The sequence below is a fragment of the Staurois parvus genome, unplaced genomic scaffold (genome assembly GCF_062004578.1).
Source record: "Staurois parvus isolate SC_StPar_1 unplaced genomic scaffold, SC_StPar_1.0 ptg000024l, whole genome shotgun sequence".
Taxonomy (NCBI): domain Eukaryota; kingdom Metazoa; phylum Chordata; class Amphibia; order Anura; family Ranidae; genus Staurois; species Staurois parvus.
The window spans coordinates 350,303-374,763 of NW_028317820.1; the positions used below are offsets into that span (position 1 = coordinate 350,303).

The following is a 24,461-nucleotide window of genomic DNA, read 5'->3' on the forward strand; positions in this document are numbered from 1 at the left end:
GTCCCTGAAACGTCTTCTCCCTCACACTCCATAGATCTAACTCTCTGACGTCTCCAAGACCAATGCAGGGTCCATAACCCTGCACTGGATGTGAGGATACCAAGGAACAGTCCACTGCTAGAGCATGGGGAAGCACCATCTGCTGGGAATTGGAGGATCGGGTAAGTAAAATTTACTTTATTCTCCCCCAGACCTAAATGAACAGTTAACCTTAGCAGTGCAGATGCAACCTCGCTGCAAAAGAGAATTTCTAGATTTACAGGAGTTTAAGTATGGTAGATTGCTGACTATGGGCTAATATAGAACATTCTTAGCTAGCATATGACAATATATGAAGCTGATAGTCAGAATACTGTCTCCAGGTCCAAGTCAGATTTCCCATAGACTGAAAATAAGTCAAGAGGCACTCTGAATGGGCTAGGAGCAGTGAAGGTTTCCCATAGACTGGAAATAAGCTATAAACACTCTCAATGGGCTAGGAGCAATGAGGCAAATCAGAATTCGGGTGTTAGGTAACAACAAGCTATTAGTGTTAAATACACTGGGCCACAACTCACACAACATATCATAGGGTTACTTTATTTACCATGAATGGTCTTGAACTCAAACATTTTCTCTACAGGTTTCTTCTGATGAACAATTCTGCAAGACACAGTGGACCCCAAATGTCTGGATATAGAAGGAATGAAGGTCAACTTTGTGGTCACATATCCTCTCATCTTCTGACGGTCATGCTTTGTCACCTGGTACTCTCTGGACATTAGTGGTTGATCCTCCTCGTTATCATTTGATCCTGTGTCGGAGACCTCATGCTGGTTGCCATCTTTAAGTTTGATGACCCAAGTCACCTTGACATCCCCAGTACAGTTAAAAGCTTCACAACTCAGTGTGGTCTTCTCACCATCACTCCATACAGGACTCTCAATATCTTTCATCATAAACGTCTGATGATCTGTATGAAACAAGATAGTAATGTGAAAGAGTAATATGCATTCCATCCCAGAGTGGGCAAATTATTGCTATTTTATAATTTTCTATTTATGTGGCAGAGCTGACTTGTGAAATACAGTTCCAGGAGAGGACTGGACTTGACAAACATGGTTGAGGTACTTTCAAACAATAAAAATGTCTTCTGCAACATGTGGTGTACAGTGCCTTGAAAAAGTTTTCATACCCCTTGAAATTTTTAATGACATTTTGTCATGAAATGTCCTTCTCTAGATGTGCAAAGCTGGTAGAGACATCCCCAAAAGACTTGCAGCTGGAAATGCAGGGAAAGGGGGTCCTACAAAGTATTGACTCCGGGGGCTGAATACAAATGCAGCTATGCTTTCACAGATTTATTTGTAACAAATGTTGGAAACCATTTCTCATTTTCCTTCCACTTCACAATTCTGTGCCACTTTGTGTCGGTCTATCACATCAAATCCCACTAAAATACATTGACGTTTTTGGCTGTAATTTGAGAAAATGTGGAAAATTTCAAGGGGGAGGAAGACTTTTTCAAGGCTTTGTATATTGCAGTAAGTGGTTCTGGTGGCACTAAGTTGGACAAATAGTTTACCAATTTCAGAAGCTGAAAACAAGCATTTATTTCAGTAAAGATGTGAAAAGCCAGAGTTATTAATGTTCAAATATAGTAAGATAATACATGAACATAGGTAAACCACAACCAAAGATAGCGACAGCTGAAGTTATATGCCATCTCCTCTTTATCTGTGAAAGTCAAGTTATGTCCTCCTTTGCCTCCAAATTCTCTCTCTACCATCTGAATGTCACAGCAACCAGTCTGCCGGGCCACAGCCTCATTTTCCACCCTCCTCAGCAGAGGAAGAGATAATCACACTATCAGTGAAAGGCTGTGAGCAGCTATGGCCGGGCACCACTGATCAGCATTGTAAAATGCAGCACGCCTGCACCCAAAATTTAAAATAGAGTCTCTCTCTGGTCCTCGCCTCCTGGGCCCCTAAGGTGAACTGATGGGGCACAGGGAAAATATAATGAATGTTACAGCAGGGCCAGCTGTACTGCCCTATCAGCTGCCCTGGCAGTGGTTGCGCCCCTAGGCAGCAGCAGTTCGCCCTAGGCAGCTGCCTAGTTTGTCTAGTGGTAGCACCCTCCCTGGATTGAATGCAAATAGTTACGTTTTTGGTTCTACAGACTTGCAGAAAGGCATGTAGTGCATTTTTGCGGTGTTTTTGATGTATTTTTGATGCATTTTGCGTTTCAAATCTGCGTAGCAAAAAAAAAAAAAAAAGCCATAAAAAATACAGGTGCAAAAAACACAAACCGCAACACAAAACACAATGCAGAAATGAGTCAAACACAAACTGTATAGGTGTGAACCTAGCCTTAAAATGCAAAGCAATCACATCATCACTCACCTGATTTCCTTTTGTAATACCATGTAATTAAAACAACAACCAGCATCAAGATGATCATTCCAACAATGCAGCCCACCACCACACCTGTATTATCGTTGTTTCCTAGAGATAATAGAAGAGTTTATATAAACATCATATGATCTTGTACCATCATCCAATGCGACTACCATAGAAATGCAATCTACTGACAGCAATGCAACCGAGATCACCATAAACTGAGATGAGGTCATGGAATCAAAGATATTCTTTTCATATAGAAAAATAAATATAAGGGAATTTCTTGCAAGGGTGTGAAACTGTCTAGGAAATCGAGGGGAGAAGGGAGCCTCAGATGCAAGTATCAAGTAGAAGAAAAACATATAAATCACACAGATCTTTTCAGTTAATTTTGCCTAAGGGCTCCCCTAACACAGCTCTCTTCTATTCCAGGCCCACTGGCAGTCACAGTCCCTGGCCTGCCCCTTTCATTCATTGGATTTCAGTTCTTACAATCACAGATGCTCAGCATCACATGTGGGTGTTACCAGGGCCAAAACTGGTGTGATGCATGTGCCCTTGGTGCCACGCCGTGCCCTGAGCACCGCAGAGAGGCACAGCCATCCCCATCCTCCAGGGAGCCCGTGCAACCTTCCTGTCATACCTGAACAGGAGTGGTGGCGGAGGAAGAAATTATTAGAACCAACTGGCTGTATGGAATGCTCCTACAGCAACCGAAAGCCAGCTTCTCCACCCCTCTCCCTTCCGTCAGAAATTAGTGGCTGCAGGAGAATTGGTTAGTAAATGCCATCCCCACTGCCCCTCCTGTCCATGTTCCCCTTCCATCTGCTGCCCTGGTCTCCCCCCCCCCCACACACCGCGCTACTGGCTTCCCTCCTCTCACACCGGCTGCTGTGGGGGATCATTTCAGGATGGAGAGCTGCAGAAGGGGCTGGTAAATTACATATGTCTCTTCCTTTTTTGAATGAAAACAGTGAGTGATGTAATGATCGCTCCTGTGTCCATTCATAACTAAAGTATAGTAAACTGTGTTTACAATGCTTCATTTTGTAAATGAACAGGAAACCGCTCAGCACAGAGTGCTTTCAATTCATTCACTGTCCAGTGCAGCTGAGATTGCAGAGAAAGGGACTGGGGAATATCTGTCCTCCGTCCCTTTCTCTGTCTCAAAAGTAAGACTTCAAAGGGCTGTTTAGACCCCTGATATTAGACCAAAGCCCCCACTGTAGCTTTTTTAAAATTGTAAAAAACAAAATTGTATAAAATAATGAAAATATAACCACTACTGACATGTCCACTTCCCAACTGACACCATCCACTGCTGTACTGACATCATCCTCTGCCTTACTGACACCATTCACTTCTCTACTGACTGACATCATCCACTGTCCTATTGACACCAACCTATGCTCTATTGCCACCTTCCACTGCTCTGCTGACACTGTCCACTGCTCTACTGATATCATCCTCTGTCCTAATGACACCATTCACTGCTCTACTGACACTGTCCACTGTTCTACTGATATCGTCCACTGCCGTACTGACACCAACCTCTGCCCTACTGACAGCGTCCACAGCCCTACTGACACTGTCCACTGACACCATTCTTTTTTAAGGTAGGCTAAGTTCATATTTTTACAGTGACATTTGTTTTAATAATCTAAGGGTACAAGATTTATCGGTACAATAATTTATGGGTAAAATGATTCTTCTGTTTTGTTTAACCATGCCCCTTTATGCCCTTCCCACTGCTAACATAAATTGGCAACACCCACTGTTCACAGTGGCACGCTACTCTACACGCGCCACATTACATCTCTCCTTGGGGCACCCAAAGGTCTCCCAGGCCTTTTACAAGCCTATAGCGTATACTACAGAAAAAAAAAATTGCTGTGTGCCACTAAAGTGTTCAAGTTTAGCTTAAAGAAAAGGTGGTAACCCTAGCTGCTGCGCCAAAAGAAAGCAGCACTTTATGGGGCGGTTTGAAGCCTCACCTCTGAGGCAGATTAGGAGGGGTGCCTCCGCTACAAAAGAGAGTCCAGAAGTAGGTCTTTAATAATTCACTTTTTCTTTCCCCGCAGTGTCCCCCCTAATCCGCACTGTGGGGGTGAGGCTTGATATTGCTTTATTTAGTCCTCACCTCCATAGCAAAATAGAAGGTGCAACACCCTTAATAAGCCAACCATGACTGCAGAATGAGGCCTCATCTCTTCGGCGGATTAGGAGGGGTGCCGTTGGGAAGGAAAAGGAGCTCCTAGACGCAGGCCTTATTAAAGACCCGCTACTTGACCATTTCTTTCTCATCGGAGTCCATCCTGATCTGCTATGGAAGTAAGACTTAAAATCAAATCGTTCAAACTTCACCTAGGAGGTGATTGTGTAGGCCTTCACACTACATGTTCAACAAGTCACTTTTAATAAAACTTTGAAATTACTAATATACAGGCTATACACTCACCAGCCACTTTACTAGGTACACCTGTTCACTTGCTTGGTAACACAAATTGTTAATCAGCCAATCAAATGGCAGAAACTCAATGCATTTAGGCATCTAGGTGTGGTGAAGACAACTTGCTGAAGTTCAAACTGAGCATCAAAATGGGGAAGAAAGGGGATTTAAGTGACTTTGAACGTGGCATGGTTGTTAGTGCCAGACAGGCTGGTCTGAGCATTTCAAAAACTGCTGATCTACTTGGATTTTCAAGCACAACAATCTCTAGGCTTTACAGAGAATGGTCCGAAAAAGAGAAAATATCCAGTGAGCGGAAGTTGTGTGGACGAAAATGCCTTGTTGAAGTCAGAGGTCAGAGGAGAATGGGCAGACTGGTTGCTACCACATTCAGATGCTACAGTCAGAATTTAGGGTAAACAACATGAAAGCATGGATTCCTCCTGCCTTGTATCAACGGTTCAGGCTGGTGGTGGTGGTGTCATGGTGTGGTGGATCCATCCTGCCTTGTATTAATGGTTCAGGCTGGTGGTGGTGGTGTCATGGTGTGGTGGATCCATCCTGCCTTGTATTAATGGTTCAGGCTGGTGGTGGTGGTGGTGGTGTCATGGTGTGGTGGATCCATCCTGCCTTGTATCAATGGTTCAGGCTGGTGGTGGTGGTGTCATGGTGTGGTGGATCCATCCTGCCTTGTTTCAATGGTTCAGGCTGGTGATGGTGGTGTCATGGTGTGGTGGATCCATCCTGCCTTGTATCAGTGGTTCAGGCTGGTGGTGGTGGTGTCATGGTGTGGTAGATCCATCCTGCCTTGTATCAATGGTTCAGGCTGGTGGTGGTGGTGTCATGGTGTGGGGGAGATTTTCTTGGCACTAGGAGGATGGACCTAATAAAGTGGCCGGTGAATGTATATTATTATTATTATTACCATCTTATGACTTTTTTATTTTTTATACTTGAACTTCTCTCTGTAAAAATTAAAAAAAAAAAAAGCCCAGTATATATACCGCCATTTGTAGACGCTATAACTTTCACGTAAGCCAATTCATTTACATGTATTGGGATTTTTTTTTAGCAAAGATATGTAGCAGAATACATTTTGGCCTACATTTTTGAGGAAATTTGATTTTTAAAATTTTTTTACTGGACATGTTTAACCGCTTACCCGCCGCCGTTTAGAAGATATGCTGCTACATGGCGGCACGGGTTCACAAAATCACGTATATATACGTAATTTTGGATTTTCGGGTAGGGTGTGCGCGCAAGTTAATCTCCGGTTCCCGCCCAGTGATTACCTGCCGGGGGCGCCTGGTGATTACCGACAATCACCAACGGGGAGGAAGACTGTTTTGTTTACAGTCTTCCTCCCTGTCAGCTCGGGCACACTGCTTGGGATGGCTGTGCACAGCACAGCCATCCCGAGCAGTGTGCTTGCAATGAAGCAAACACCCCCCGCCCCCTAGTAAAACACACCCTACGCACAGTTAACCCTTTGATCACCCCTCACATTAACCCCTTCCTGCCCTGTGCCATTAGTACAGTGTCAGTGCTGTTTTTTTAGCTCTGATCACCGTATTGGTGTCACTGGGGAAGTCAGTGACACCAAGTTAGTTCCCCCCAGTGTCAGAATGCCCAACGCAGTCCCACTAAAAGTCACTGATCGCCGCCATTACTAGTAGGAAAAATCCCATTATCTATACCGCCATTTGTAAACACTATAACTTTCACATAAACCAATTAATTTACACATATTGTGATTTTTTTAGCAAAGACATGGAGCAGAATACATTTTGGCCTAAATTTATGATGACATTTGATTTTTTTAATTTTTTTACTGGACATGTTTAATAGCAAAAAGTCCAAAATATTGTTTTTTTTTCTCAAAATTGTCGGGTTTTTTTTGCTTATAGCGAAAAAAATAAAAAGTGCACAGGCGCTCAAATATTACCAAAAGAAGGCTCAATTTGTGGGAAAAAAATTACTTAAATGTCATCTAGGTGTGGTGTTGCATGACAGCGCAATTGTCAGTTAACATAATGCAGCGCCATAACACAAAAAATGGCCTGGGCAGGAAGGGGGGTAAATCCTCTGGAAGGCAGATGGTTAATAGCTCCCGTCTGGTCGTTTATGTACATGGGCCGGACGGGAAGTGGTTAAAGGGCTGTCAGGAGGCAGAATTAACGGGTTAATGTCACACTTATTTCCCAAAGTAATCTCCTATCTGTGGTGTAGCTTGCAGTTTAAGTTTTGTCAGTAAACATTCCTTGTTGGTTTACAATAGACAGTACAGGACCATTGGTGGGTCTTACCTTGATAAACCAACTGAAGGTCTTTTTGTACAGGAGTTGTGAGTATTTCATGATGGACTGAACAGGACAATATTTTTGGCAATACATCGGTTGGTATCTTCCATGTCCAGTTAACTGAGTAAGTACCATCAGTATTTGTGTGATATTCAGACAGTACTGAGTCCTCTATGATTGTGCGGTCCTGTAGCATTTCCACTGTGATATCTTTGGGGTAGAAACCAGTCACTGAGCACAGTGCAATGTTCATCTTGTCCTCCTCCACCTGCTCAATCACCACCGATGGAGTTGCTGCAAACAACAGTAAACCTTTAGTAGTTAGAGAAATAATAGAGTACCTTTAGCCATCAATCAATGCAGAATTTTGTAATTTAACCGCTTCCCCGTCGCCCTATAACAGACGTACTGCTACAGGGAGGCAGGGCTGTGCAAAATCATGTGTATATATATATACTGTATATGTGACTTTGCATTTCCGGGTAGGAAGCACGCATAAGCACGCGCTGCATTACCTGTGACGTCACATGCCTGATGAAGGGGTCCTGCGAGACTCCGAAACGTTGCCTTGCTGTAACTATGTGATCGTTCATTAAAACCTTTGGACCCATACTGGTGATCCTCGGTGTGCTGGTGACATTCTTCCTTGCTGATTCTGTTCAGTTCCAGCCAATGGTCGCTGCAGCACCCACTTATACACACCGCCATTTTTAACGCAGGAACATGTGTGTTTGGTTTGTACACTTGTAGTCTGTATGTAAACAACACAGATCTCTCTCCTGTCAGCACTAGAGATGAGCGAATCAAAGTAGCCGAAGTGGAATTCGAGTTGAATATCGGAAAAATTTTGATTCGCGCCGAATCCGAAAAATAGCCTAATTCGGACGCGCGAATCGAAATTTTTCCGAAAATGGCGGCTGACATGTGCGGCGACGGAGCGGGGATGTCTGGGAAGGCGCGCAGACAAGGCGCGCTGACCCATAATGCATTCCTCAACGACATGTGATCGCATCAGTCAATCAGCAGCCAGCCAGCCAGCACTGTGTAATGGTCGAGCTATAAATAGCGGCCATTTTGGAATTCTTCATTTGCCTGCAGTCATTGAACAGAGGCAGACCGTTCTGTATTAGGGACAGGGACAGAGTTAGGGCCACAGAAACGATACTTGGGGACAGAGAAAAGTTACTTAGGGACAGAGAACCATTACTCAGGGACACAGAATTGTTAATGAGGGCCACAGAATCGTTACTTAGGGACAAAGAAACGCTAGTTAGGGCCACAGAATTCATACTCAGGGACAGACAGAATTGTTACTGAGTGCCAGAGAATTGTTACTTAGGGCCACAGAAACGTTATTAGGGCCACAGAATTGTTACTCAGGGATAGACAGAATTGTTACTGAGTGCCAGAGAATTGTTACTTAGGGCCACAGAAACGTTATTAGGGCCACAGAATTGTTACTCAGGGACAGACAGAATTGTTACTGAGTGCCAGAGAATTGTTACTTAGGGCCACAGAAACTTTAGTTAGGGCCACAGAATTGTTACTCGCACAGACACAGAATTGTTACTCGCACAGACACAGAATTGTTACTGAGGGCCACAGAACTGTTACTTAGGGCCACAGAATTGTTACTCGCACAGACACAGAATTGTTACTCGCACAGACACAGAATTGTTACTGAGGGCCACAGAACTGTTACTTAGGGCCACAGAATTGTTACTCGCACAGACACAGAATTGTTACTCAGGGCCACAGAACTGTTACTGAGGGCCACAGAACTGTTACTTAGGGCCACAGAATTGTTACTCGCACAGACACAGAATTGTTACTCGCACAGACACAGAACTGTTACTGAGGGCCACAGAACTGTTACTTAGGGCCACAGAATTGTTACTCGCACAGACACAGAATTGTTACTTGCACAGACACAGAATTGTTACTGAGGGCCACAGAACTGTTACTTAGGGCCACAGAATTGTTACTCGCACAGACACAGAATTGTTACTCAGGGCCACAGAACTGTTACTGAGGGCCACAAAACTGTTACTTAGGGCCACAGAATTGTTACTCGCACAGACACAGAATTGTTACTCGCACAGACACAGAACTGTTACTGAGGGCCACAGAACTGTTACTTAGGGCCACAGAATTGTTACTCGCACAGACACAGAATTGTTACTCAGGGACACAGAACTGTTACTGAGGGCCACAGAACTGTTACTTAGGGCCACAGAACTGTTACTCGCACAGACACAGAATTGTTACTCGCACAGACACAGAACTGTTACTGAGGGCCACAGAACTGTTACTTAGGGCCACAGAATTGTTACTCGCACAGACACAGAATTGTTACTCGCACAGACACAGAATTGTTACTGAGGGCCACAGAACTGTTACTTAGGGCCACAGAATTGTTACTCGCACAGACACAGAATTGTTACTCAGGGCCACAGAACTGTTACTGAGGGCCACAGAACTGTTACTTAGGGCCACAGAATTGTTAATCGCACAGACACAGAATTGTTACTCGCACAGACACAGAATTGTTACTCAGGGCCACAGAACTGTTACTGAGGGCCACAGAACTGTTACTTAGGGCCACAGAATTGTTACTCGCACAGACACAGAATTGTTACTGAGGGCCACAGAACTGTTACTGAGGGCCACAGAACTGTTACTTAGGGCCACAGAATTGTTACTCGCACAGACACAGAATTGTTACTCGCACAGACACAGAACTGTTACTGAGGGCCACAGAACTGTTACTTAGGGCCACAGAATTGTTACTCGCACAGACACAGAATTGTTACTCAGGGACACAGAACTGTTACTGAGGGCCACAGAACTGTTACTTAGGGCCACAGAATTGTTACTCGCACAGACACAGAATTGTTACTCAGGGACACAGAATTGTTACTTGGGGCCACAGAACCGTTACTTAGGGCCACATAAACGTTAATCAGGGACACAGAATTGTTACTGAGGGCCACAGAACCGTTACTTGGGGCCACAGAAACGTTAATCAGGGACAAAGAATTGTTACTGAGGGCCACAGAACCGTTACTTGGGGCCACAGAAACGTTAATCAGGGACACAGAATTGTTACTGAGGGCCACAGAACTGTTACTTAGGGCCACAGAATTGTTACTCGCACAGACACAGAATTGTTACTCGCACAGACACAGAATTGTTACTCAGGGCCACAGAACTGTTACTGAGGGCCACAGAACTGTTACTTAGGGCCACAGAATTGTTACTCGCACAGACACAGAATTGTTACTCAGGGCCACAGAACTGTTACTGAGGGCCACAGAACTGTTACTTAGGGCCACAGAATTGTTACTCGCACAGACACAGAATTGTTACTCGCACAGACACAGAACTGTTACTGAGGGCCACAGAACTGTTACTTAGGGCCACAGAATTGTTACTCGCACAGACACAGAATTGTTACTCAGGGACACAGAATTGTTACTGAGGGCCACAGAACCGTTACTTAGGGCCACATAAACGTTAATCAGGGACACAGAATTGTTACTGAGGGCCACAGAACCGTTACTTGGGGCCACAGAAACGTTAATCAGGGACACAGAATTGTTACTGAGGGCCACAGAACCGTTACTTGGGGCCACAGAAACGTTAATCAGGGACACAGAATTGTTACTGAGGGCCACAGAACTGTTACTTAGGGCCACAGAATTGTTACTCGCACAGACACAGAATTGTTACTCAGGGACACAACTGTTACTGAGGGACACAGAACTGTTACTTAGGGCCACAGAATTGTTACTCGCACAGACACAGAATTGTTACTCAGGGACACAGAACTGTTACTGAGGGCCACAGAACTGTTACTTAGGGCCACAGAATTGTTACTCGCACAGACACAGAATTGTTACTCGCACAGACACAGAATTGTTACTGAGGGCCACAGAACTGTTACTTAGGGCCACAGAATTGTTACTCGCACAGACACAGAATTGTTACTCAGGGCCACAGAACTGTTACTGAGGGCCACAGAACTGTTACTTAGGGCCACAGAATTGTTACTCGCACAGACACAGAATTGTTACTCAGGGACACAGAATTGTTACTGAGGGCCACAGAACCGTTACTTAGGGCCACATAAACGTTAATCAGGGACACAGAATTGTTACTGAGGGCCACAGAACCGTTACTTGGGGCCACAGAAACGTTAATCAGGGACACAGAATTGTTACTGAGGGCCACAGAACCGTTACTTAGGGCCACATAAACGTTAATCAGGGACACAGAATTGTTACTGAGGGCCACAGAACTGTTACTTAGGGCCACAGAATTGTTACTCAGGGACACAGAATTGTTACTGAGGGCCACAGAACTGTTACTTAGGGCCACAGAATTGTTACTCGGACAGACACAGAATTGTTACTCAGGGACACAGAATTGTTACTCAGGGACACATAATCGTTGAATTAAAGAGTATGTCAGACAACATGCAGAGGAGTGGCAGAGGAGGCAATGTTTTAGGAGCGAGCAGACGTGGCAGCAGAGGAAGGGGTCGAGGCAGCACTATTCGCAGCCAGAGGCCAGTGCTCCCGGTGTCATCCAGCGGTCGTGTCTCCACCGACAACCCTGCCGTCATTGATTGGTTGGCTCGGTCGTCTTCCTCTTCCCAGGTCACCTCTGACACCTACAGCCAACGGTCGGTGGGTACGTCAGACACAACCGTTAGTTGGCATGGCCCGGGAGCAAGCCCACTGAAATCACATGTCCTCTACCTGCCCCTGTCCTTTGCTGTTCCCTCACCAAGCGAAGTATCGCATGCTGTGGGCTCAGCCCCACTGTACAGTGAGGAAGAGCTAACAGAGGGCGGTCAGGAACGGGGGGAGACATCGGCCTTTTCAGCAGCCAGGCGAACAAGTACTGGCGAGGAGAGTGGCTCGGTAGCCGGTCTAGAGACAGGTCTGTCTCCTGACCCACACGCAGCCGAGGGGGCTAGTAGTGAGGCGGAGACAGTACTTGATGATGAGGAGGTTGATCGCACTTGGCTGCCTCGTCATCATCAGGCAATTTCTTCCGCATCATCAGGAGAAGAGGGTGCCAGCTTGGCAGCGAGCAAAACAGTCGGTGGGTTGCCCAGGAGGCAGCAGGGTCGCATCAGTGTCAGTGGAGCCAAACGTCCACGGAGTAGAGCACCAGCTCCACTGCAGCCTACCACCACGGCCAGTAGTGGTGCCGGTGCGCACGGAGGAAGTAGCAGTCAGCCAGTGAGGAGTAGCGGGGGCAAAGTTTCCTACTCGGTGGTGTGGCAATTTTTCGTCAAGCCGCCCGAGGAAGTAAACGTAGCCGTCTGTCGACTATGTGGCCATCACCCGCTCCGTTACTTGCTCCGTCACCCGACGTCGTCAATCACCCTCTATCAGCCAGTCAAGGCTCCAACACCTCTGCTGAGGGGAGTTGTCGCTCGTTGGCATCTTCCGCTCGTTCAGATGCTCCTTCTCCTGCTACTCCTCTTCTCGGATTCCGTCAACAGTCTTTCTTGGAATCCGTTTCCAAGAGACAACAGTTTGCGAGCACGCACCCGACGGTGCAAAAGCTGAACGTCCTCCTGTCCAAGTTGCTGGTGCTGCAGTCCCTCCCTTTCCAACTGGTGGACTCAGCACCTTTCCGAGAAATGATGGCTTGTGCCGCGCCGCGGTGGAGAGTGCCAAGCCGTCATTTCTTCGCCATAAAGGCAGTGCCAGCCCTGCATTCACATGTAGAAGAGATGGTGGGCCAGTCTTTGAGCATGTCGGTCTCTGCCAAAGTGCACGGCAGCGCCGACGTGTGGAGCTGTAACTACGGTCAGGGACAGTATATGTCATTTACGGCCCACTGGGTGAACGTGGTGCCGGCACAGCCGCACCAGCAACTTGGACAGGTCACGACGCTTTTGCCTCCACGTTTGCACGTCCTTGGTCCAGCAAACATGTCCGCCTCTACCACCTCTTTTTCCGCCGTGTCCTCAGCCGCCACCCCCGTGCCAAGTCCCATTACCCGACCGGCATATCACATGTGCAGGGCGCAACGGTGTCACGCTGTGCTGCACCTGGTATGCCTTGGCGAACGTAGTCACACAGGGGAGGAACTTCTGAGTGTAATGAACAGAGAAATCGACAGATGGCTGTCTCCGCGCAAACTGAAAATCGGAACCATATTGACCGACAACGGAAAGAACATGGTGTCTGCTCTGCGTCAAGGAAGGTTGTGCCATGCGCCATGCATGGCTCACGTGTTCAATCTGGTTGTCAAGCGGTTCCTAAAATCCACCATCCCACTGCAAGACATCCTTAAAATGTCACGTAAACTGTGCATGCATTTCAGCCATTCCTACACCGCAAAGAACACCCTCATTGAGCTGCAGTGGCAGAACGGAATTCCACAGCATCGCCTGATCTGCGACGTTGCAACAAGGTGGAATTCAACCCTACACATGTTAGACCGCCTTTACGAGCAGCAAAAGGCCATCACCGATTTCCTGATGTTACAAGCGGATAAAGGTACTCCCCTGTGTAACTTCGATGTCAGCCATTGGCAGCTCATGCGTGACACCTGCCGCTTGCTCAGGCCCTTTGAGGAGGCCACGCTATTCGTGAGTCGGCAGGACTATGGGATGAACGACGTCATTCCTCTGTTGCACGTCCTGGAACAAATGCTGTTAACAATGGCTGGTCAGGGTGCGGTAGACGTGGCGCACAGATCTCAACGCCACATGACCCCTGTGGGGGCAGGACAGGAAGAAGAGGAGGAGGTAGAGGAGGACATTTGTGCTCAGGAATTATTGAGTGAAATGGGTGGTTTTTCCACTCAGCGGACAGGAGTGGAGGAGCAGGAGCATCTGGTAGAGGAGGAGGAGACAGAGGACCCAGACGCACCGTGGCAGTATGCTGTGGAGATGGAGGCAGGGAGTCCCTCGCATTCCTTGGCGCAAATGGCCCATAGCATGCTCGGTTGCTTGCGTAGCGACAGCCGAATAATAACCATCAGACAGAGGGATGACTTTTGGCTGTCCACCTTGTTGGACCCTCGCTATCGTTCCAAAATGGTGGCCTTTTTCACACCTGCTGAGAGGGAGGCCAAAATTACGTACTATAAAAACCACCTATGTAGTCAGTTGGTCTCTGCCTTTGTGCGCCAACGTCCATCCTGAGACACTGTGGGCCCTGTGCGCTCGCGTTCCGCTGCCATGGCAGCAGGGGAGGGGTGGGGTGGTAGGAGCAGTGGCAGCTCCACCAGCAGCGGCTGCCTCAGTCTGCAGTCGATGATGAGTAGCTTTCTTCACCAGCGCAGTGAGGAAACTACTAACCAGCCGCAGCAGCAGCATCAGGTGGACCTGGAGCAGGAGCTCAAACAACAGGCTTGGGCCTACTTGGACAGCACCCTGCCAACCGAGGTAGACAATCCCCTTGACTACTGGGCAACGAAACTTGACCTTTGGCCCCAACTAGCTGAATTTGCCCTTGAAAGGCTGTCATGCCCGGCTAGTAGCGTGGCATCGGAGCGCGTGTTTAGTGCGGCAGGAGGTATTGTAACTCCGCGGAGGACACGACTGTCCACCCAAAGTGTGGAGAGACTCACGTTTGTGAAAATGAATCAGGCGTGGATTAGTCTGGATTTCAAACCACCAGTTCCTGACACAACTGACTAAATCCGCCATGAATCATGCCACAAACATGTGCCACTTTCAGGTCTCCTTACACACTGCTGGTGTGTTCCATTTTTTGTCATAGGGTGCTGGCAGATTACGGGCCTCCCATTGCTGCTGTCTCCATCGCCACACTCTGCCATGTGCCACTTTCAGGTCTCTTCACACTGCTGGTGTGTTGAATTTTTTGACATAGGGTGCTGGCAGATTACGGGCCTCCCATAGCTGCTGCCAGGCCCCTAATCTGCCATGGGCCCCTATATACCGCCTCCTCATGCTGCTGCTAAGTCCAGAGTCTCTCATGGGTCCCTGTACGGCCTCCCATTGCTGCTGTCTCAATCGCCACACTCTGCCATGTGCCACTTTCAGGTCTCTTCACACTGCTGGTGTGTTTAATTTTTTGACATAGGGTGCTGGCAGATTACGGGCCTCCCATAGCTGCTGCCAGGCCCCTAATCTGCCATGGGCCCCTATATACCGCCTCCTCATGCTGCTGCCAAGTCCAGAGTCTCTCATGGGTCCCTGTACGGCCTCCCATTGCTGCTGTCTCCATCGCCACACTCTGCCATGTGTCACTTTCAGGTCTCTTCACACTGCTGGTGTGTTGAATTTTTTGACATAGGGTGCTGGCAGATTACGGGCCTCCCATAGCTGCTGCCAGGCCCCTAATCTGCCATGGGCCCCTATATACCGCCTCCTCATGCTGCTGCCAAGTCCAGAGTCTCTCATGGGTCCCTGTACGGCCTCCCATTGCTGCTGTCTCCATCGCCACATTCTGCCATGTGCCACATTCAGGTCTCTTCACACTGCTGGTGTGTTGAATTTTTTGACATAGGGTGCTGGCAGATTACGGGCCTCCCATTGCTGCTGCCAGGCCCGTAATCTGCCATGGGCCCCTGTACCGCCTCTTCATGCTGCTGCCAGGTCCAGAGTGTCTCATGGGTCCCTGTACGGCCTCCCATTGCTGCTGCCAGGAGGCAGCAGGGTCGCAGCAGTGTCAGTGGAGGCAAACGGCCACGGAGTAGAGCACCAGCTCCACTGCAGCCTACCACCACGACCAGTAGTGGTGCCGGTGTGCACGGAGGAAGTAGCAGTCAGCCAGTGAGGAGTAGCGGAGGCAAAGTTTCCTACTCTGCGGTGTGGCAATTTTTCGTCAAGCCGCCCGAGGAAGTAAACGTAGCCTAATGTCGACTATGTGGCCAGAAAGTCAAGCGTGGCCAGGGGGCCCATGTTGGGACTACAGCGTTGCGTCAGCATATGCAGCGTCGCCATTCGGTGGCCTGGGAAAAACGTGATAAAGATACGGCGGTTCTGCCTGCCCCAGCCCAGGGTTCCATTTTGTCATAGGGTGCTGGCAGATTACGGGCCTCCCATAGGTGCCGCCAGGCCCCAAATCGGCCATGGGCCCCCGTACCGCCTGGTCACGCTGCTGCTGGGCCCACAGTGTGACCTGGGTCCCTGTACGGCCTCCCATTGCTTCCACTCTGCCATGTGCCACTTTGAGGTCTCCTCACACTCCTGCGGTTTTCCATTTTGTCATAGGTTGCTGGCAGATTAAAGGCCTCCCATAGGTGCCGCCAGGCCCCAAATCGCCAATGGGCCCCCGTACCGCCTGGTCACACTGCTGCTGAGCCCACAGTGTGACCTGGGTCCCTGTACGGCCTCCCATTGCTTCCACTCTGCCATGTGCCACTTTGAGGTCTCCTCACACTCCTGCGGTTGTCCATTTTGTCATAGATTGCTGGCAGATTACAGGCCTTCCATAGGTGCCGCCAGGCCCCATATCGGCCATGGGCCCCCGTACCTCCTGGTCACGCTGCTGCTGGTCCCACAGTGTGACCTGGGTACCTGTACGGCCTCCCATTGCTTCCACTCTGCCATGTGCCACTTTGAAATCTCCTCACACTCCTGCGGTTGTCCATTTTGTCATAGGTTGCTGGCAGATTACAGGCCTTCCATAGGTGCCGCCAGGCCCCAAATCGGCCATGGGCCCCCGTACCGCCTGGTCACGCTGCTGCTGGGCCCACAGTGTGACCTGGGTCCCTGTATGGCCTCCCATTGCTTCCACTCTGCCATGTGCCACTTTGAGGTCTCCTCACACTCCTGCGGTTTTCCATTTTGTCATAGGTTGCTGGCAGATTAAAGGCCTCCCATAGGTGCCGCCAGGCCCCAAATCGGCCATGGGCCCCCGTACCGCCTGGTCACGCTGCTGCTGAGCCCACAGTGTGACCTGGGTCCCTGTACGGCCTCCCATTGCTTCCACTCTGCCATGTGCCACTTTGAAATCTCCTCACACTCCTGCGGTTGTCCATTTTGTCATAGATTGCTGGCAGATTACAGGCCTTCCATAGGTGCCGCCAGGCCCCAAATCGGCCAAGGGCCCCCGTACCGCCTGGTCACGCTGCGCTGGGCCCACAGTGTGACCTGGGTCCCTGTACGGCCTCCCATTGCTTCCACTCTGCCATGTGCCACTTTGAGGTCTCCTCACACTGCTGGTGTGTTCAATTTTTTGACATAGGGTGCTGGCAGATTACGGGCCTCCCATTGCTGCTGCCAGGCACGTAATCTGCCATGGGCCCCCGTACCGACTCCTCATGCTGTGACGTTGCATCAAGGTGTAATTCAACCCTACATATGTTAGACCGCCTTTACGAACAGCTAAAGGCCATAACAGATTTCCTGATGTTAAAAGCGGATAAAGGTACTCCCTGTGTAACTTAGATGTCAGCCATTGTCAGCTCATGCGTGACACCTGCGCTTGCTCAGGCCCTTTGAGGAGGCCACGCTATTCGTGAGTCGGCAGGACTATGGGATGAACGAGGTCAAATCGGCCATGGGCCCCCGTACCGCCTGTTCACGCTGATGCTGGGCCCACAGTGTGACCTGGGTCCCTGTACCGCCTCCCATTGCTCCCACTCTGCCATGTGCCACTTTGAGGTCTCCTTACACTCCTGCGGTTTTCCATTTTGTCATAGGTTGCTGGCAGATTAGCGGCCTTCCATAGGTTCCGCCAGGCCCCATATCGGCCATGGGCCCCCGTACCTCCTGGTCACGCTGCTGCTGGTCCCACAGTGTGACCTGGGTCCCTGTACGGCCTCCCATTGCTTCCACTCTGCCATGTGCCACTTTGAGGTCTCCTCACACTCCTGTGCTTTTCCATTTTGACATAGGTTGCTGGCAGATTACAGGCCTTCCATAGGTTCCGCCAGGCCCCATATCGGCCATGGGCCCCCGTACCGCCTGGTCACGCTGCTGCTGAGCCCACAGTGTGACCTGGCTCCCTGTATGGCCTCCCATTGCTTCCACTCTGCCATGTGCCACTTTGAGGTCTCCTTACACTCCTGCGGTTTTCCATTTTGTCATAGGTTGCTGGCAGATTAGCGGCCTTCCATAGGTGCCGCCAGGCCCCATATCGGCCAGGGGCCCCTGTACCTCCTGGTCACGCTGCTACTGGGCCCACAGTGTGACCTGGGTCCCTGTACGGCCTCCCATTGCTTCCACTCTGCCATGTGCCACTTTGAGGTCTCCTTACACTCCTGCGGTTTTCCATTTTGTCATAGGTTGCTGGCAGATTAGCGGCCTTCCATAGGTTCCGCCAGGCCCCATATCGGCCATGGGCCCCCGTACCTCCTGGTCACGCTGCTGCTGGTCCCACAGTGTGACCTGGGTCCCTGTACGGCCTCCCATTGCTTCCACTCTGCCATGTGCCACTTTGAGGTCTCCTCACACTCCTGTGCTTTTCCATTTTGACATAGGTTGCTGGCAGATTACAGGCCTTCCATAGGTTCCGCCAGGCCCCATATCGGCCATGGGCCCCCGTACCGCCTGGTCACGCTGCTGATGAGCTCACAGTGTGACCTGGGTCCCTGTACGGCCTCCCATTGCTTCCACTCTGCCATGTGCCACTTTGAGGTCTCCTTACACTCCTGCGGTTTTCCATTTTGTCATAGGTTGCTGGAAGATTAGCGGCCTTCCATAGGTGCCGCCAGGCCCCATATCGGCCAGGGGCCCCCGTACCTCCTGGTCACGCTGCTGCTGGGCCCACAGTGTGACCTGGGTCCCTGTACGGCCTCCCATTGCTTCCACTCTGCCATGTGCCACTTTGAGGTCTCCTTACACTCCTGCGGTTTTCCATTTTGTCATAGGTTGCTGGCAGATTAGCGGCCTTCCATAGGTTCCGCCAGGCCCCATATCGGCCATGGGCCCCTGTACCTCCTGGTCACGCTGCTGCTGGTCCCACAGTGTGACCTGGGTCCCTGTACGGCCTCCCATTGCTTCCACTCTGCCATGTGCCACTTTGAGGTCTCCTTACACTCCTGCGGTTTTCCATTTTGTCATAGGTTGCTGGCAGATTACAGGCCTTCCATTGGTGCCGCCAGGCCCCATATCGGCCATGGGCCCCCGTACCTCCTGGTCACGCTGCTGCTGGTCCCACAGTGTGACCTGGGTCCCTGTACGGCCTCCCATTGCTTCCACTCTGCCATGTGCCACTTTGAGGTCTCCTTACACTCCTGCGGTTTTCCATTTTGTCATAGGTTGCTGGCAGATTACAGGCCTTCCATTGGTGCCGCCAGGCCCCATATCGGCCATGGGCCCCCGTACCTCCTGGTCATGCTGCTGCTGGTCCCACAGTGTGACCTGGGTCCCTGTACGGCCTCCCATTGCTTCCACTCTGCCATGTGCCACTTTGAAATCTCCTCACACTCCTGCGGTTGTCCATTTTGTCATAGGTTGCTGGCAGATTAGCGGCCTCCCATAGGTGCCGCCAGGCCCCATATCGGCCATGGGCCCCCGTAACTCCTGGTCACGCTGCTGCTGGTCCCACAGTGTGACCTGGGTCCCTGTACGGCCTCCCATTGCTTCCACTCTGCCATGTGCCACTTTGAGGTCTCCTTACACTCCTGCGGTTTTCCATTTTGTCATAGGTTGCTGGCAGATTACAGGCCTTCCATTGGTGCCGCCAGGCCCCATATCGGCCATGGGCCCCCGTACCTCCTGGTCATGCTGCTGCTGGTCCCACAGTGTGACCTGGGTCCCTGTACGGCCTCCCATTGCTTCCACTCTGCCATGTGCCACTTTGAGGTCTCCTCACACTCCTGTGCTTTTCCATTTTGTCATAGGTTGCTGGCAGATTAGCGGCCTTCCATAGGTTACGCCAGGCCCCATATCGGCCATGGGCCCCCGTACCTCCTGGTCACGCTGCTGCTGGTCCCACAGTGTAACCTGGGTCCCTGTACGGCCTCCCATTGCTTCCACTCTGCCATGTGCCACTTTGAAATCTCCTCACACTCCTGCGGTTGTCCATTTTGTCATAGGTTGCTGGCAGATTACAGGCCTTCCATAGGTGCCGCCAGGCCCCAAATCGGCCATGGGCCCCCGTACCGCCTGGTCACGCTGCTGCTGGTCCCACAGTGTGACCTGGGTCCCTGTACGGCCTCCCATTGCTTCCACTCTGCCATGTGCCACTTTGAGGTCTCCTTACACTCCTGCGGTTTTCCATTTTGTCATAGGTTGCTGGCAGATTACAGGCCTTCCATAGGTGCCGCCAGGCCCCAAATCGGCCATGGGCCCCCGTACCGCCTGGTCACGCTGCTGCTGGGCCCACAGTGTGACCTGGGTCCCTGTACGGCCTCCCATTGCTGCTGCCAGGAGGCAGCAGGGTCGCAGCTGTGTCAGTGGAGGCAAACGGCCACGGAGTAGAGCAGCAGCTCCACTGCAGCCTACCACCACAGCCAGTAGTGGTGCCGGTGTGCACGGAGGAAGTAGCAGTCAGCCAGTGAGGAGTAGCGGGTGCAAAGTTTCCTACTCGGCGGTGTGGCAAGTTTTCGTCAAGCCGCCCGAGGAAGTAAACGTAGCCTAATGTCGACTATGTGGCCAGAAAGTCAAGCGTGGCCAGGGGGCCCATGTTGGGACTACAGCGTTGCGTCAGCATATGCAGCGTCGCCATTCGGTGGCCTGGGAAAAACGTGATAAAGATACGGCGGTTCTGCCTGCCCCAGCCCAGGGTTCCATTTTGTCATAGGGTGCTGGCAGATTATGGGCCTCCCATAGGTGCCGCCAGGCCCCAAATCGGCCATGGGCCCCCGTACCGCCTGGTCACGCTGCTGCTGGGCCCACAGTGTGACCTGGGTCCCTGTACGGCCTCCCATTGCTTCCACTCTGCCATGTGCCACTTTGAGGTCTCCTCACACTCCTGCGGTTTTCCATTTTGTCATAGGTTGCTGGCAGATTAAAGGCCTCCCATAGGTGCCGCCAGGCCCCAAATCGCCAATGGGCCCCCGTACCGCCTGGTCACGCTGCTGCTGAGCCCACAGTGTGACCTGGGTCCCTGTACGGCCTCCCATTGCTCCCACTCTGCCATGTGCCACTTTGAGGTCTCCTCACACTCTTGCGGTTGTCCATTTTGTCATAGATTGCTGGAAGATTACAGGCCTTCCATAGGTGCCGCCAGGCCCCATATCGGCCATGGGCCCCCGTACCTCCTGGTCACGCTGCTGCTGGTCCCACAGTGTGACCTGGGTCCCTGTACGGCCTCCCATTGCTTCCACTCTGCCATGTGCCACTTTGAAATCTCCTCACACTCCTGCGGTTGTCCATTTTGTCATAGGTTGCTGGCAGATTACAGGCCTTCCATAGGTGCTGCCAGGCCCCAAATCGGCCATGGGCCCCCGTACCGCCTGGTCACGCTGCTGCTGGGCCCACAGTGTGACCTGGGTCCCTGTACGGCCTCCCATTGCTTCCACTCTGCCATGTGCCACTTTGAGGTCTCCTCACACTCCTGCGGTTTTCCATTTTGTCATAGGTTGCTGGCAGATTAAAGGCCTCCCATAGGTGCCGCCAGGCCCCATATCGGCCATGGGCCCCCGTACCGCCTGGTCACGCTGCTGCTGAGCCCACAGTGTGACCTGGGTCCCTGTACGGCCTCCCATTGCTTCCACTCTGCCATGTGCCACTTTGAGGTCTCCTTACACTCCTGCGGTTTTCCATTTTGTCATAGGTTGCTGGCAGATTAGCGGCCTTCCATAGGTGCCGCCAGGCCCCATATCGGCCAGGGGCCCCCGTACCTCCTGGTCACGCTGCTGCTGGGCCCACAGTGTGACCTGGGTCCCTGTACGGCCTCCCATTGCTTCCACTCTGCCATGTGCCACTTTGAGGTCTCCTTACACTCCTGCGGTTTTCCATTTTGTCATAGGTTGCTGGCAGATTAGCGGCCTTCCATAGGTTCCGCCAGGCCCCATATCGGCCATGGGCCCCCGTACCTCCTGGTCACGCTGCTGCTGGTCCCACAGTGTGACCTGGGTCCCTGTACGGCCTCCCATTGCTTCCACTCTGCCATGTGCCACTTTGAGGTCTCCTCACACTCCTGTGCTTTTCCATTTTGACATAGGTTGCTGGCAGATTACAGGCCTTCCATAGGTTCCGCCAGGCCCCATATCGGCCATGGGCCCCCGTACCGCCTGGTCACGCTGCTGCTGAGCCCACAGTGTGACCTGGCTCCCTGTATGGCCTCCCATTGCTTCCACTCTGCCATGTGCCACTTTGAGGTCTCCTTACACTCCTGCGGTTTTCCATTTTGTCATAGGTTGCTGGCAGATTAGCGGCCTTCCATAGGTGCCGCCAGGCCCCATATCGGCCAGGGGCCCCTGTACCTCCTGGTCACGCTGCTACTGGGCCCACAGTGTGACCTGGGTCCCTGTACGGCCTCCCATTGCTTCCACTCTGCCATGTGCCACTTTGAGGTCTCCTTACACTCCTGCGGTTTTCCATTTTGTCATAGGTTGCTGGCAGATTAGCGGCCTTCCATAGGTTCCGCCAGGCCCCATATCGGCCATGGGCCCCCGTACCTCCTGGTCACGCTGCTGCTGGTCCCACAGTGTGACCTGGGTCCCTGTACGGCCTCCCATTGCTTCCACTCTGCCATGTGCCACTTTGAGGTCTCCTCACACTCCTGTGCTTTTCCATTTTGACATAGGTTGCTGGCAGATTACAGGCCTTCCATAGGTTCCGCCAGGCCCCATATCGGCCATGGGCCCCCGTACCGCCTGGTCACGCTGCTGATGAGCTCACAGTGTGACCTGGGTCCCTGTACGGCCTCCCATTGCTTCCACTCTGCCATGTGCCACTTTGAGGTCTCCTTACACTCCTGCGGTTTTCCATTTTGTCATAGGTTGCTGGAAGATTAGCGGCCTTCCATAGGTGCCGCCAGGCCCCATATCGGCCAGGGGCCCCCGTACCTCCTGGTCACGCTGCTGCTGGGCCCACAGTGTGACCTGGGTCCCTGTACGGCCTCCCATTGCTTCCACTCTGCCATGTGCCACTTTGAGGTCTCCTTACACTCCTGCGGTTTTCCATTTTGTCATAGGTTGCTGGCAGATTAGCGGCCTTCCATAGGTTCCGCCAGGCCCCATATCGGCCATGGGCCCCTGTACCTCCTGGTCACGCTGCTGCTGGTCCCACAGTGTGACCTGGGTCCCTGTACGGCCTCCCATTGCTTCCACTCTGCCATGTGCCACTTTGAGGTCTCCTTACACTCCTGCGGTTTTCCATTTTGTCATAGGTTGCTGGCAGATTACAGGCCTTCCATTGGTGCCGCCAGGCCCCATATCGGCCATGGGCCCCCGTACCTCCTGGTCACGCTGCTGCTGGTCCCACAGTGTGACCTGGGTCCCTGTACGGCCTCCCATTGCTTCCACTCTGCCATGTGCCACTTTGAGGTCTCCTTACACTCCTGCGGTTTTCCATTTTGTCATAGGTTGCTGGCAGATTACAGGCCTTCCATTGGTGCCGCCAGGCCCCATATCGGCCATGGGCCCCCGTACCTCCTGGTCATGCTGCTGCTGGTCCCACAGTGTGACCTGGGTCCCTGTACGGCCTCCCATTGCTTCCACTCTGCCATGTGCCACTTTGAAATCTCCTCACACTCCTGCGGTTGTCCATTTTGTCATAGGTTGCTGGCAGATTAGCGGCCTCCCATAGGTGCCGCCAGGCCCCATATCGGCTATGGGCCCCCGTACCTCCTGGTCATGCTGCTGCTGGTCCCACAGTGTGACCTGGGTCCCTGTACGGCCTCCCATTGCTTCCACTCTGCCATGTGCCTGTTAGGAATGGACTGGCCAGCAATGGTGGGACTCACCTGCCTTTTGATCTGCAGTACCAGGGCTGGCCAGCGGGTGCTCCCAGCAATCAGAGACTCAACCTTTCAGCCAGCTAACACCTGGAACTGATGATACTGGGGTATTTAAGGGATGGCCAGACTTGCAGACTCTGCCTTGGTGTTGTGTTTGTCCTGGGCCCTGTATCTGTCCTGCATCCTGTTTCTGTTCCTTTGCTGACCCTGATCTGAACTGCTGCTGACTTCTCCTGCTCTGATCCTGGCTTGTGACCCTGACCACTTCTCTGTCTGACCCTCTGTACCTCGCTGCTTGCTACCTGCTGAACCTGGCCTGTGACCCCGACCATTCTCTGCTTGCTCCCCCCGTACCTACCTGCCCAATTGATGTTGACCCGGCCTGCCTGACGACGCTTGCTTGTATATACTGTTATCTGTGGGTGGTTGGTTTGGTTTGTTTGCACTGTATTATGTTTTAGTATTGCACTGCGTTTATGTTTGTACTGTTAGTGTTAATAAATTATATTGTTTATAACATATCTGAGGTCTGCGT

The 24,461-nt window shown here is 51.4% G+C and overlaps 1 protein-coding gene across 1 annotated transcript in view; it reads right to left on the minus strand.

The window, feature by feature from the left end:
* Positions 1 to 24,461, minus strand: part of LOC149472048 (uncharacterized) — a 119,671-nt gene that overhangs the window by 56,918 nt on the left and 38,292 nt on the right. Inside the window, 3 exon segments of the mRNA XM_089693190.1 lie at positions 587 to 952; positions 2,385 to 2,486; positions 7,137 to 7,424. Of these exon segments, the coding sequence (XP_089549316.1) occupies positions 587 to 952; positions 2,385 to 2,486; positions 7,137 to 7,424 (756 nt within the window).